Genomic DNA, 15,452 nt, shown 5'->3' with positions numbered 1-15,452 from the left:
TCTATCTCTCTCTCCCTCTCCCTTCCTCTCTGAAGTCAATTAAAAAATATATTTTTTTAAAAAGAGAGAGGTTGGGCCCTAGCTGGTTTTGCTTAGTGGAGAGAGTGTCAGCCTGCAGACTGAAGGGTCCCAGGTTCAATTCCGGTCAAGGGCACATGCCTGGGTTGTGGGCTCAATCCCCAATAGGGGTGTACATGAGGCAGCTGATCAGTGATTCTCCCTCTCCCTTCCTCTCTGAAATCAATAAAAATATATTTTTTAAAAAGAGAGAGAGAGAGGTAGAAGGGTGGGCTCTGGGTAGAAGGAGGGCAACGGTGCCTCAAGGGCAGTACACTTGGGTCCCGTGGGGGCTCTGAAGAACTCACCGGCTCAGAGTGAGGTTCAAATGTCTGGGCGACCCCAATACGAAAGCCACCTGGGATGGAGCTGTTCACATCAGCACTTGCCAGCCCCCCTTCCCGCCCTGAGCCACGGAGGGCCAGACTGCACCTGCCAGATGGGTGCGAGGAGGAGGTTTACCTCATCGAGTTAGAAGTGTCCACGTTCACTGGGACTGTGCACTTGTAGTTCCCTTCATCTCATGGCCGGGAAAGCCCTGGGCCCGCGTGTTCATGCAGGGGCAGGGGCGGGGGCAGGGTCAGGGGCGGGGGCAGGGGCAGGGGCAGGGGCGGGGGCAGGGGCAGGGGCAGGTCTGAAAGGGAGACGGAGAAAGCTGTGAGGGAGAGAGAGATGGAGAGAAACATGGATGTGAGAGAGAAACATGGATTGGTTGCCTCCTGTACACGCTCTGACCGGGGATTGAACCCAAGACCTTTCGGTGTATGGGACATTTCCACATACTGAGCCACCCAGCCAGGGCAGCAATTATCGTTTTTATACTAAGCATATCTTCATATCTTTTTAAAAATACATATTTTTATTGATTTCAGAGAGGGAGGAGAGAGAGAGAAACATCAATGATGAGAGAGAATCGTTGATTTGCTGCCTCCTGCACGCGCCCTACTGGGGATCGAGCCCACAACCTAGGCATGTGTCCTTGACCGGAATCAAACCCGGGACCCTTCAGTCTGCAGGCCAACGCTCTATCCACTGAGCCAAACCAGCTAGGGCAAGTTTTTTATGTCTCCTTGCTCTCTTTGCCAAATTTGCTTTCCTCTGAGAATCCCTGAGGATGTTAAAGAGGCTCCAAGTATCTGGGAGTTTGGGCGGGCCGCATTGGAGCAGGAATGACAGTGGTTTTTTATGGTTTCCCATGAGTCTTGTGAAGAGAAGTCACACCCGCAGTCCGGATGAGGTGACCCGATGTTGTTTGTTTGTTTTGCTCCGTTTCTGCAGGTGGTCGGTGTGGGGGAGGAAGAGATGTTAGAAATGTCACATATTTTTGTCTCTGAATCACATGACTCTTTTGGAGGCCACCTGCCTGGCAGGAAGTCCCGCCTGGTCGTGTTTGGGGTCACCGTCCACCTTCTGAGAGTAGTCGGGACGCCTCTGGGTTTCCTCAGAGCAGGGGATCAGGCGAGGCCTTGGGCCTTCAGTGCACAGTGACCATCCTCAGTCCACGTCACCGTCCTCCTGAAGGCCCGGCCTCTGACTCGCTGGTGTCTGGCCCTGGCAAAGGGGGTCATGGCCTGTGGTCCTTGAGGCCTGGACATCGCCTTGCCATCCCGTCAGGCACCTTACCACCACCGCCCCCCCCCCGTAAGCACTGCACGGGAGTGGGGTGCTGGTCCCCAACACCCCCACGACTGAGCCCAGTCGCCTCCTCATCCTTCTCCAGCCCCTGTTTCGCCTTCAGCACCTGGAAGAGGGTCACTGATGAGGTGGAACCTCTGGGAGGCGCTCCTCACTCGAGCTGTGACAACTCCGTGACTCCGTGCTGTGCTCCGCGGCACCCCCATGGCGCTGAGCGTGGTGACAATAGATGGCCACGGCCGGCGGACCCCATCCTTCTCAGCTTCAGGCATCGAGCGGATTCTCACGCGGCCTCTCTCGCCCTCTGTGGCGTCAAGGGGCAGCAGCAGTGGGCCAGGGCGTGGTGCGCACAGCTGCCCTGGCTCCTGGCCCCCGGGCCCTGCTGGCCTAGACTGGAGTCTGTCCCAAGGCCCCCTTTCCCGGCCCCCCAGCTGGAGGACAGTGAAGGGGCTCCCAGAGCGAGCTGGCCGTGCGCGGCGATGGGAGCTCCAGTGCCTTCCGGAAGAGCAGGCGGTTAGAACAGCCCAGCCACCGAACCCCTTCATTCTGTCTGGAAACGGGTTGCAAGTTCATTTCCATAGCTCGTTAACCTCTTTTAATAGACAAGCTCCAAAAGATTGATTTAAAAACATGTGTTTTGCCTTTGGAGGATGAATCTGCATTTCTCAGCACTTGGTGCCCCAGGTTGCGTGACCCGTGAGGAAAGGCCAGCTCAGTCTGGTGTCTCCAGGGACGGGAGGGAGATCCCAGATCCATGGCTGTCTGTACATCCGGGTGATCGGACAGCAGATCATTCTCCCATCAGCCTCTTTGCTGGTGGCGCTGTGGGAGCCGCGGGCCTGGCTGGCTGTGGCTGGGAGGGAGGGTTGCACCGTCTGCGGGAGAGAATGGCAGGCCGCCCCAAATGTAAATGCTCAGCATAGATGAATTTTTAATGGAAATCAATTTCGCTTCTCCAAAGAAGCCTTTAGCTTGGAGAATCTAGACCGCGTACTGTTGATTACTGACGTTACCTTTCCTTTCTCCCCCCTCCCGCCTTCCCACCTGCTGGCAGCTGCCCGTACCTCGCAGTGAGAATCACCCCTGCCATTCCCGTGGTTGGTGGCGTCCTGTTCTTCTTTGTGATGGGGACCCTGCTTCGCACCAGCTTCAGTGACCCCGGAGTCCTTCCGCGAGCCACGCCGGATGAAGCCGCCGACCTGGAAAGGCAAATAGGTAACGCTGAAGACCTGCCCTCACCCCGGTCCCCTCCCGCCCGTGCTCAGCTCAGCCGCAGGGGCCCGTGAGAGGGCCAGGGCGCTGACGGGGACGAGGCGCTGCGGCGGAGTCCCCGAAGCCTTCACGCACTCTGTCCACAGGAGGACCTGAGTAGGTGGGATGGAAGGTGGCCAGAGGTAAGACCGGGCGGGTGCCCCTGCCCTGCGGCGGCCGGTGGTGCCACTCACCCAGCATCGCCACTGAGCGCCGTTCCCTGCTGTCCCCAGGAAACCCGGGTGTCCGCGCAGTCCTGGAGGCCTGCGGTCTGTGCTCCGTTCTTTGTGATCGTCGTAGCCTAACTCTGGTCCCGTCGTAGGAACCTGGAAACTGAGACTAAACTGTAGACTAAACCTGAAGCTGCTGGCTCATTTCTCCGGCCGGGGCCCAGAATCTCTTTCTTACATGAAGAGATAACACAGAGACGTATCTGTGATCTGTGTATTGAGGTGAACAGCTTTAGTCTTCCTTAGATAATGAAATCCTGTGATGAAAACTTTACCGCAATCCACTTGAAAGCTATTGAAACGAATCCCAATCCCTCGCACAACCAACCTTTAAAGTCCTTTTTTCTGTTAGATGGGAGCCTTTTCTTGGAGTGTGCATTTGTGAGCTTGTAGCTTTGGGGGGCAGGAGTGGCAGAGGGCAGTGGGGGCTCTAAGAATGTTAGGTGACGCTTGAGAAACCATGGCAGACGTCCTCTCTCTGTCCCTCCCGCCCCCCCCCCCCCCCCGCCCCGACACCCGGGCGTCTGGCCCAGCCTCACTCGGCTGAGAGATCCCCATCGCCACAGGGAAATGGGATCCAGGTCTGGGCCTCAGTAGATAGCGCCTGCTCTGGTCTGCCATCCCCGGCACTGAGGCACGCTGTGCCCTTCTCTGAGCTCCCGCCTCCATCCCTCGTCTCTGTCCCCGGGAGGAGAGCAGTCAGGGAGCCCATAGTGGGAGTGCGTGGGGAGTCGTCAGGTGGGGAGCAGCCTTCCTGTGTCCTGAGGCAGGGAGGAGGGGGAGGAAAACCCCTTTCTTCTGCTGGGGACAGATACATCTCTTTCTTAGTCATTGCATCTGGGATTTCAAATAATTCATGCTTTAAGTCTTTGCATTTATAGCACATCAATAATTTATAAAGGCTTTCATTGAACTTGATCACTTCCAAGCACGTTTGTGGGGGAGAAGTTAAATGGGAGAAAGTGGCCGAGCCAGAGCCTCGAACCCAGGTTTCCTAGTCTCAGCCCTCATTCTTCCCAGGTTGACATGTCAGAGGGGAGAGGGGCTCAGGCCCAGTGTCCCCCAGGGAACAGGACTAGCCTGTAGGAACCATCGTCTGCACCACATCACATGAGCACGTACCTACAACACGGGTGAACCTTAAAACGTTATGTGAAGTGAAAGAGGCCCAATCAGAAGGCTGTGTTGTGTTTATATGATTCTGTTTACATGAAATGTCCAGATAGGGCAAATATTTAGAGAGAGAAAGCAGGTTGGTGATGGTTGTGCGGGGGTGGGGGTGGGGGGGCGTGGAGGAATGAGGGTTGATGCACACAGACATGCCAGGACTGTTTGGAGTAATGAAAATCATCTGAAATTAGATTGCAGTGATGGTTGTGCAAGCGAATAGGTTTACTAAAAGCATTCTACTACACGTTTGTAATGGATATACACCATCATAACCCCACGATGACGGTGTGTAAGTCATAACACAGTCATCCGCCAGCGATGAAAAGGAAGGAGAGAGGAGGCAGATGGGCTCACCCTCGGAGATGTGTGACCCCAGGCTGTCTACACCTTCTGAATGCCAGCCCTCCTGTTCTCATCCGCATATGGGGGCAATGACACGCATTCTGTAGGTTCTTGTCAGGTTAGCTCAGAGAATGGTAGTACTTTTCTAAGAAAAATGATCCTCTTTCCCCACCCAGTTCTCTCTTCACCTTCCACAAACACAGATTCTCCTAAAACCGACCCGCAATGTGATAGGAATGAGTGGCAGCGCTGGTCGTGGGGTCTGATACTTCATATCGAGTCCTCCCATGTGTTTCACGACTATGGAAAATAACATTATGGTTCAATGAAATCTGAGCACATTTATTTTGTGCTATCTAACTAAAAACATGAAAAATGAGGCTTAGAAACTTTTCATTATTAGGGTTATTAATTCTAATTATTTGTAGTATACCTCTACTTACAGAAGCCCATAATAGCCCATCATAGCTTGAGGCCAGCCCTCTGGGTAACTTGTTAAAGGGTTGCCGAGGATCTGAACCTCCCATCTTCAGCTTCCTGGCGAGGAGGAGGCTGTGTGTCTGCCTTGACAAGTCTCTTGAATCGCCTTACGCAGTATTCTTCTGAAAGAACTTTCCCGGAAACTGACATTGCCACCACATAGACAGCGAAGACGGGCAGCCGGGGCCCGGGGAGGTCTGGCCGGGTCACTGGAGTCCTGCTCGGAAACAAACTCCATTTCTCTAGTTCACCCGCACAGCCAGACCCCCAGCGCCTGGTTTGGGGTCGGAGCATTTCGTTCCATTCGGGACAGACCTCTCCAGGCAGCAGAGCGGCCGGCCTCCCTCTGCTCACGTCCCCGTGCACCCGGCACCGTCTTTCCCGGCCCCCGACACTCCTAAGGAACGAAAGCCCGGAAGTCAGCCGCGGCTGAAATGGGACCTCGTCCGGCGGTGGGGCTCCCAAAGCAAGGCTGGTTCCTTAGGAAACGCTCCTGTGACAGGTAACCCTGACACCAAGAAGCGATCCTGCTTGGTGGAGGAATCGGACCCAGGGAAGCCGGGTGGGCTTTAAAACGCCGCCTGTGCTGGGGCAGAGTCTGAACAACTGTCCACTGGGCACTTCTGCTCCCTGGCCCGAAACCACTCCGCAGACACAGCGCGAAGGGGTGTGTGTGTGTGTGTGTGTGTGTGTGTGTGTGTGTGCGCGCGCGTCCGTCTGTTCGTCCGTCCCTCCCTCCTCTGTGTCTCTGTCTTTCTCCATCTCTTTCCCTCTCTCTCTCTTTTTGTCCCTCTCTTCCTCCAACCCTCCCTCTTACTCCTCCCCCTCGCCCCCTCCTCCTCCAGCCTCCCCCCTCCTCCCCCTCCTCCTTCTCTTTTCCTCCTCTTCGGTCTCCCTCTCTCATCCTCCCACCCCACTCTTTTGGTCAAATTCTCATACAAAATGTGTTCTTGTAGTGCACAGAGCCAATCACTGTTTCTAAGACCAAAGTGTATCTCGCACTGACTCCTAAATTAGCCCTCAGAGGGGCCTCCCAGGAGGAGAGGGTTGGGAAGGTGGCCCGGCTCTGGGTGCTGGGGAAGCGCAGGCCCTGCTCGCAGCCCGCAGCCCGCAGCCCGCAGCCCGGTGGGTCTGCTCGGGCCCAGAGAGCCCGGTGCCTGGGCGGAGTTCCATGGGGACAGGATGGTGTCACCACCCATTCCACCTGCTCGACTTCCCCCGCAAAGACTCTTCATTCTGGGTTTCACAGTAGAAACATTATAATTGCAATTTCAACAGCACTGACGGGTTTCTGTTGAAGAAAATACTTCCTGAGAACACTATGATGCCTAACACAGTCAATTTTCTCTATTGCAAGGCTAAACTATTTCCAATTTTCCCCACGTACATTTTTATTTTACTAAAATTATTTTTATCGGAGTAATTTCTTTCTCTACATAAAATTTATAACCGGTTTTTTATATCATGAACATTGCAATATGAATTTTCTTATAGAACTGTTATATCCACTAAGTCAAATTTTCCTGGTGATTTAATTTTTTACCATGTACATTTTTCAAGCCATTATTGATTTCTTTTTTTGTTAGTTATTCCTACTGGTAGCATTCACCATCAAGTTGCTTTAAATTTTTATGGTTTCTTACTTTTGCCTTGTGATTATTCTGCTGTCTGTGGTTGATCTGTGGGTAAGTCTTTCACACGCTTTGCGAGCACTGTGCGTACTGCACACTAGATGTCCACACTTCTGAATATGCTAAAAAAAAAAAAAGGTGAAAGAAGGCAGCAGGCAGCATAGGTGGTTAATTTGACTTTTGCCAGTTTTCTTTTCAGAAGGTGACATTTTCTGACCGTTGCCCCCAATTCTTATTTGCATCCCCCAACTCACCTCCAGGTGCCCACAGCTTATCCTCTGTGGACTTCTCGTTGGCGGTGGTCGCTTCGGCGTCTCGTGACCATTCTGCGAGGCAGGCCCCGCGCACTGTTCAGAGTCCGCCGCCTCCCCTCCTCCCCTGCTCTCTGCGCCCCGTTCTTCCCAGACTTACTGTGACGCTGTTTCATTAGCTTTGGGACAGCCCCTTCCAGGCACCAGCTTCAGCATTTACCTGCTTAAATGCTTAAAATGAAACATTCCCTGTGCTTGTCCTGTAAAGCAGTGGTTTATTGGTCCATGATGAACAGGTAGAATAATATTAGTAGCTAGTTCTCATCTAGTGCTTCTCCCGTGCCGGGCAGCCGGGCATCATGTAAGCTCTTCCCATGACGATCTCATCCAACACTCACGACCTCTGCTCGTTGGTGCTGTCGCCGTAAACGCTCTGTGGTTAAGTCTTCCACACGCTTTGCGAGCCCTGTGCGTACTGCACACCAGATGTCCACACTGCATTGAGGAGAAAGCGGTGCTCAGGAGGAAAGGTGACTTCCCACCGGTCACTGGCCAGGGCTGGGGGTTTCGTGCAGGTCTGTGCCCTGAACCACAGCACGGCACTGCCCACCATCTCGTTGCCTTGGGGAGCCAGGCCCTGAGGGGCAGGTGGCACTTCCCGAGTTATAGTCTGTCTCCATCATCCAGCCCTCAACTCTCCGGTCCCATCCACGGCCTCTCCCATCACATCCACGGAGGCTGGAGGGCCTGGTTCTCAAATCCTGGGCCCCCGTGGGCAGAGAAGGAAGCAGTACAGGGAAGCTACAGACCACCGGGTGCGCCTCTTGGCGCCGCCTGAAGATAGAGGGGCCCTCTCCAGTGATGTCGGAATCGTCCCCGGCATCAAGTTCCCCAAGATGCTTGTGAGGGAGCTAAGGAAAGTGGGCAGCGGGCGTCCTACCGTGTCCGAAATACCTTCTGGAAGAGACCAAGGCTTTTGAAGAAACTGGCATTCTAGGAATAAAAACCAGTAGCTTCCCTATTTGTGGGAAATTGCTAGCATTGTGTAGTGTGCACGGATGCCAGGGAAGGGGCGGCCGCGATCCTCCCACACAAATGCAGGGTGGTGGCTCCGAAAGTCAGAATGCCTCACTGTCCCTTTAAAAACAAATCCCAGCCGGGAGAGCTGGGAACCAGATGTCACCATCAAATTAGGGTGTTCGGGGAGATACCACAAGGTTGTGAAGGGTTTACTTCTGAGGGAGGGAAGGCGCTGGAGATTTTGTGTTTCCAAAGGGTTTGGAAGGATGGGCATTTTCACCCGGAAAGTCCATTGGGGCCTATATGACTTCTTCTTCCAATAAAACGCAAATGTGTGGGAGCGTCCCTGGTGTGGGAACCAAAGCCGGTTTCTGATTTGAGCGTACACACTTGTTTGTGAGGTTGGGATGGGGCCTGTGCTGGTCGGAGTGGAGAATTAGAATGACATAGACAACCGCCCACACGCCTCCCTTCTCATGACGGATGCCCTTACAGCGTCATCCTCACAGCCGCCAGGTAGCTCCGTGGGTGGCACGTGCTGCGTCGCTCCTTCTCACAGGGAAAGAGACTTAGGTCAGGGGGCTCTTTAACTTGATGAGATCACACTTTCGAGCTCATGCTGCTCTGAGCTTAGGAATCTAAGTTCCTAAATCCACAAAAGTGTTTTAGTGGCTCCCGTACCTCCCATCCTGAATCTGCTGGGTGTCTCTCCTAACATAGCTGAAGGTGTGACTTACCTATGTGTACGCATGCACAATTCTATAGAAAAGATTGGAACCTTTTAGCATTGGTGAACTCCTCCCTAAAAGCAATGGTCTTACTTCATTTCAGATAAGGGGAATCTCTCTCTCTCACTCTCAGCACCAGTGTCACATTCTTTAACAAGTTTGTGTTCAATCAGCAAAATGATGGCCTAGAACAGCGTTGACATGCTTTGCTTAAAAAGAAAGGAAACGCACTGTAATTATAATCAGTTCTGTACCCCAGGCCATGGAAGGGGAAGGATGATGAATAACAAGGGTGAGGAAAAGGTCAGCCGCGAGGGAGCATGGGAAGCGAGAGATCAAATGGCATGAAAAGGGTGGAAAAATTGGGACCATGTGGTTCAAGAATATGCCACAGGTGGTCTGGAGCATGTGACTGGAGATCAAAGGCCACCCTACCCACCAGGGCACTGAGACAGCTGCCGACGCAGAGACCCCCCCCCCCCCCCCCCCAGCTACTAAAAGGGCTTCCTGCCTCCAGGTGTGCCGGCCGCTGCAGTGCTCCGAGTCCCAGGACATTGCAGCAATCTGGCCAGCATCCTGGACACGCCCTTCAGTTCACAGACCTGCACCCGAGGCTCAGGGGGAGGCAGGTACACATCCACCTGTGCCTGCACAGGGCTACTCGGTGACAGCCCCTGCACTTGGCCCTGGGGCCCCTACTCCACGTCCAGGTCCTGTGCCTCTCCTTGGACTTTTTTGCCTCTGAAACCTAACCCCTAAATCCTTGTCACTCAAAGCAAGGTCCGAGGTCCGTGAAAGAGCCACAGCAACACACCTGGGAGCCTATGAGAACCGCAGACCCTCAGCCCCGCCCACCAGCTGAACCAGAAGCCGACTTTCAAACAAGACAGCGGTGGTTCCTGAAAGCTGAGAAGCCCGGCCTTGATGCCTTCCCACCTCTCAGTGGTGACGGTGACCGTGACCATGACCCGACCTGCAACTTCCTCTCCCACAGTCAGCGTCTGCTTCCCTCCTCTTAAGCTCTCAAGTCATATTTTAACCCCAGACTGACTCACTCAGTGGAACAACCTCCCTGCAGTGCCTGTAAGTGGTATCTTACTCTTTTTTTTTTAATATATTTTTTATTGAACTCAAGAAGGGAGAGGGAGGGAGAGAGAGATAGAAACATCAGTGATGAGAGAGAATCATTGATTGGCTTCTTCCTGCAACACCAAACACCAGGGACTGAGCCAACCTGGGCATGTGCCCTGCCCAGGAATCAAACTGTGACCTCCTGGTTCATATAGGTCAACGCTCAACCACTGAGCCATACTGACTTGTTGTTATCATTATTATTTATTGTTAATAATAACTATGTCAATAAACCCCTTTTCTTTAGATAGTGCTTTACCGATTTCAAAGTCCCTATGTTTTTATTAGAAGTAAACTGTGGCTATGGGCAGGGGCTCTTCCACTTGCTGTATGACCTTGGGGGAAGCTTTACCTTCGCTGGGCCTTGATTTCACTGTATGGACAGTACACCCACTGAGTGCACAGGTCCATTCCAGCATTGTCATTCCGATTCTAGAAAGAAATCCTTCTCCCTCCTTCGCTTGGCCATGGAAGTCCAGGAACCTGAATACTTTAGGAGGTTCGTTAGCCTGTTCAGCTACTTAAGCGGAAGGAAAGATATATTCTGTTAATAATTTTAGAACGCAGAGCTCCATGCACACCCATGTAAATTCAACAAGTAAACTGTATGTGCTGCAGAGTAAGTGAGATTTAAACAACTCACGGGAATATTGCTGTCATTATTTAACTGGTAAGTTTGGAGGTAAAGCAAGAGGGTGAAACAATAGCTCTTTTGAGTGAAGGAGTGAGTCAGTCCACCAGGAAGGTGAGAGGGAAGTCAAAGATAAGGCCCTTCATCAGGAATAGGCAGGGCGGGTTGGGCTGAGAGCTGGAGAGGGCGCGGGTGTGAGGAGGAGGGAGGCCAGAATGGCTTTTCTGGAGAGAAATCCCCGGAGAAGGCTAATCCGCAGAATGGGCCGCTCTTGGGGCCTGGAAGTGGGAGGCGTTTTCTTCTTAGGAGGGTAGCGTCGTGGGAAAGGCAGCTCAGGAACAAAAGGAAACAAGGGACTCTGAGGAGGAGGGAGAGGGACCCGGGAGAAGCAGGGGCGGCTGAGCAGGTGCGGGGAGGGGAGCCCGGCCACGCTGAGCAGCAGACAGGAGCTAGAGGAGCAGTCAGAGGGTCAGAGGAGCAATAGGTGGTGGTCCACTGAGGCTTCCTAGGAAGAGCATCTTTATTTTATTTTAGTTTAGTTATTTTATTATTTTATTTTATTTATTTTATTTTATTTTATTTTATTTTATTTTATTTTATTTTATTTTACAGACCAGGAAGCAGTGCCCCTGTCAGTTACGTGCTCGCATCCTCTGCGAACATGGCACTGTGTTGAGATGGCGCTTTGGGGTATTTATGAAATTCTGCCGCAGTCGTCACCCTCTGACACGTCGTTACAATGGGACCGACTCATGGTCTGCCTTCTGAGTGAATCTCTCCTCCCTTTTAGCATTGAGTGCTATAGAGGGGGATTGATGGCCAGTTTGGGGGGCTATACCTCCCTTCCCTTCTGTGCCCCGGAACACGGTCTGAGTTGTGGGAGACAGAGCAGTGCTACTTTGTGTTTCTCGTAGATAAGATCTGAGGCTCAGACCGTTGCCTACGGACACCAGTCGAGGGTATCGGCTGTGTCCCCAGAGTGGACATGGGCAGTGGGGCCCAGCTGTGGCCAGCGCAGAGCCTGGAAGGCACATGTGAGAGAGGGCAGGGGAGGCGTAGGGCTGCCCGCGGGGAGCATGGCGGGGTCCTCAGTGAGGCTCTTCTTGCCACCATGGAGAGTGAGGAAAAAACTCCTCATATTTGTCATGGACCCAGATGTACTTCTGAGGCTCCTGGAGGAAAAGGTGTGGCTTACATAGGTGATAGAAGTGAGGACTGTTTGTTTGGAAACTGTAGATTAACACCTTCCAGAAAACAGAACTCCAAGTGGGTAAATGCCACCAAAATTTGGAGAGTGCCCTGGCCGGGTTGCTCAGTGGATGGAGCATCGGCTTTTGGACTGAGGGGTCCCAGGTTCGATTCCGGTCAAGGGCACGTGCCCGGGTTGCGGGCTCGATTCCCAATAGGGGACGTGCAGGAAGCAGCCGATCAGTGATTCTCTCTCATTGATGTTTCTGTCTCTCCCTCTCCCTTCCTCTCTGAAATCAATAAAAATATATTTTAAAAAATATGGAGAGTGCACTTTAAAAATCTCTTTTCCTTTAAGGATGGGGGCTTGCTCCTGACACCCAATGGAAATCAATAGGATGGAACCTCCAGGGGCCTCACTAAATAAAAGTCACCCCCGGGATGTGCTGATCAGCACGTCCAATAGAAACAGTGCCAGCTCCACGTGCGATTGTAAATTTCCCAGCAGCGACCATTTAAAAGTGGAAAGGAACAGGTGAAATTAACTTTATAATATATTTTAATCTGGTATATCCAAAATATTATTTCAATAGGTATTCAGTATAAAAAAATACTAAAAAGATCTTTTACCTTCTTTATGTTGGTACTGCCTTGTCCTGAGTATTTCACCCTCCGGCACACGTTAATCCCGACCAGCCACCTTCCGGTGCCCAGTAGCCAAACAGGACTGGTGGCTGCCATGCTGGGCAGCACAGACTTAGAGGACAAGAAATTGGACCTAAATAGTTACTGGAGTCTCTCAGAGTTATTGAAACAGTTTATCTTGTTTTGGGTTATTTGAAAGAAAAGCTGGGGTGAATGGTTTTTAACTTCATCTTCTTTTTTTTTTTTTTTGAGGTGGGGTTTGAAGGAGAACTTCATAACATTCATTCACCCCCTCGCTCACTGACGGTGTATTTATTGGGTGCTCACTGAGCACGAGGCACTGTGATAATGGGGAATTTCGTCTTAACAGGTTCTTCTTTGGATTTCTGTCAGTGTAATTGTGAGGGTATAAACAGTGGAGTCATCTGAAATACCTAAACAGACTCTTTTTTAAAAAATATTTTTTTTATTGATTTCAGAGAGGAAGAAAGAGGGAGAGATAGAAACATCCATGATGAGAGAGAATCATGGATCGGCTGCCTCCTGCAAGTCCCCCACTGAGGATCGAGCCCACAACCCAGGCATGTGCCCTTGATCAGAATCGAACCTGAGACCTTTCATTTCGCAGGCTGACGCTCTATCCACTGAGCCAAACCAGCTAGGGCTAACCAGACTCTTTAGTGCTGTTAATTATTAGGGTCAAACTCCATGCCATTTGATGAGGCCACCAGTCCTCGGCTTGAGCGGGCAGAGAACCACCTGAAGGAGCTGGGTTGCTGGGCCCACCTCCAGAGTCTCTGAGTCAGTAGGTCCGGGGTGGGGCCCCATCACCTGAATTTCTGACAGTTCCCAGGAGTTGTTAATGACGCCGGCTGGAGGCCACACTTTGAGAATCACAGTTTCCCCTTTAGATCCTTCACCTTTTATGTATTCCACACGTCTGGAGGCAGAGTTGAGCATCTCTGGAGGGTTGAACAACCACAAGATTTCATGCATCTCAAAGGGGTTAGTTGGGGAATGTGTGGATCGCCTTCCTGTGGTCTGTTTTCTGAGATGCGGAGGCAGTGGCCCAAGTGGGAAATTCCTTGAGAAACTTAAGAACAATGCCTGGACGAGTGACCTAGTGTGGGCTCATCTGGGGGAGCGTCACCTTGGGGACCAGCGTCACAGATCATGGCCGAGCAAACCCCCCTGTGCAAACCATTGAGTGCGAAAAACTGAGGAGCTGCCATTGAGCACCTGCCACAGGTTCCAGGGCTCACACTTGAACTGGGGGAGAGGGTTCAGTATCCCATGGTTATCAAAGCCCTTGGATGCCCTGTACCTGCAAAGAATGTGTAAGACACTCCTTCCACCTCCTGTCGGGGACAGCTGATCCCTAAAGCCAGGTGTAGCCGTTGTCATTCCCAGTGTGGAACCACTGTGCGTGTGTGCTCAGACAAAGTAAAACCGCCGTGTGTGCTCACTCAGTGTGGAACCGCCGTGTGTGCTCAGACAGTGTGGAACCGCCGTGTGTGCTCAGTCAGTGTGGTACCGCCGTGTGTGCTCAGTCAGTGTGGTACCGCCGTGTGTGCTCAGTCAGTGTGGAACCACCGTGTGTGCTCAGACAGTGTGGAACCGCCGTGTGTGCTCAGACAATGGGGAACCGCCGTGTGTGCTCAGACAGTGTGGAACCGCCGTGTGTGTGTGTGTGCTCAGACAGTGTGGAACCGCCGTGTGTGCTCAGACAGTGTGGAACCGCCGTGTGTGCTCAGACAGTGTGGAACCGCCGTGTGTGTGTGTGCTCAGACAGTGTGGAACCGCCGTGTGTGCTCAGTCAGTGTGGTACCGCCGTGTGTGCTCAGACAGTGTGGAACCGCCGTGTGTGCTCAGTCAGTGTGGTACCACCGTGTGTGCTCAGACAGTGTGGAACCGCCGTGTGTGCTCAGACAATGGGGAACCGCCGTGTGTGCTCAGACAGTGTGGAACCGCCAATGTGTGTGTGTGTGCTCAGACAGTGTGGAACCGCCGTGTGTGCTCAGTCAGTGTGGAACCGCCATGTGTGCTCAGTCAGTGTGGAACTGCCAATGTGTGTGTGTTTTGTCAAGGGCTGCTCCAAAGCCATGACCCTCACAGGGGCCCCCGGGGGACACGTGTTATCTTACAAGATGTAAATCTTATGCACTAGCTCAGGTACAAGGACGCACCTGGGAGGGAGAGTTGGGCTGTCCGGGCGTCAGTGAGGCCAGGACCTCTGACTGGGCCCTGGTTACACTCCTGTCTCAAACGTCGGCTGGATTTTGGAAGCACCAGATAAGAGGCCGCTCTGCCTGCTGGTGAGCCCTGATGCTTTGTCTTTCGTTTGGTCATTTCTCCCGGTTCAGGTCTCCGTTGCTGCGCTTGGAATGTCGGCCGAGCATTGTCTAAAAGATGACACATTCTCTCCAAGCCAGAGCCCTTTTGTCTGATTATTATTACAAATTCCACCTGCAGGGCTGCAGGTCTCCTTCACAGCTTGGAAGTCTAGGCTTTCCACGCCAGCGACTGAAACAGGGGTGCTGGGCGGGGCTCCCCTTTGCTCCCGCCGTGACGCTGCCCACCACGGTGCAGAGAGAATTCCTAAGAGTAGCACAAGAATGCGGTGGCCGCCGTCTGCCTTCCTCAGTCTCCCCTGGGGCAGGGGTGAGTTAGGGGCCTGGTCACTTGGCTCTATGTAAACCCCGTGGAGTTAGGGTAAGGGCACAGAACCCCGGAAGATCCAGGAAAGGGGTTGGGTGGGGGAGGGCCCAGCACCAGCCCAGGAAGAATGAGGAAGAAAGTTGGTTCATTTGAAAGAAAGCTCACCCCTTCCCAGACCCAAGAAGATACCATCTTAGCAGCCTTGGCGGCAGGCTGCAGGTGAGGAATGAGCCACAGAGAAGGTCTGCCTGTCTGGGTCCTGGCCCTCCGGGGCCTGCCAGGCGCCGGTGTGCGGCTGAGGCCCGGAGGCTGGACTTCTTCCCAGAGAGAAGGAGCTGAGCCACCGGTCCTGGGGGCGCCGCGGGCACCTGGCGCAGGCCTCGCCTCTGCTCCCATCAGTCGTG

At 52.9% G+C, this 15,452-nt stretch overlaps 1 protein-coding gene across 3 annotated transcripts in view; it reads left to right on the top strand.

Annotated features, from left to right (window-relative positions):
• The window catches only part of ZDHHC14 (zDHHC palmitoyltransferase 14), a 180,549-nt gene that overhangs the window by 113,327 nt on the left and 51,770 nt on the right, over positions 1-15,452 (top strand). For all 3 annotated transcript variants that reach the window (XM_079781067.1, XM_079781065.1, XM_079781066.1), the window contains exon 2: positions 2,747-2,907. In XM_079781067.1, the coding sequence (XP_079637193.1) occupies positions 2,747-2,907 (161 nt within the window). The remainder of the gene's footprint in view (positions 1-2,746; positions 2,908-15,452) is intronic.

The sequence above is a fragment of the Cnephaeus nilssonii genome (genome assembly GCF_951640355.1).
Source record: "Cnephaeus nilssonii genome assembly, chromosome: 9".
Lineage (NCBI taxonomy): Eukaryota > Metazoa > Chordata > Mammalia > Chiroptera > Vespertilionidae > Cnephaeus > Cnephaeus nilssonii.
This window is presented reverse-complemented; position numbering and strand designations above follow the sequence as displayed.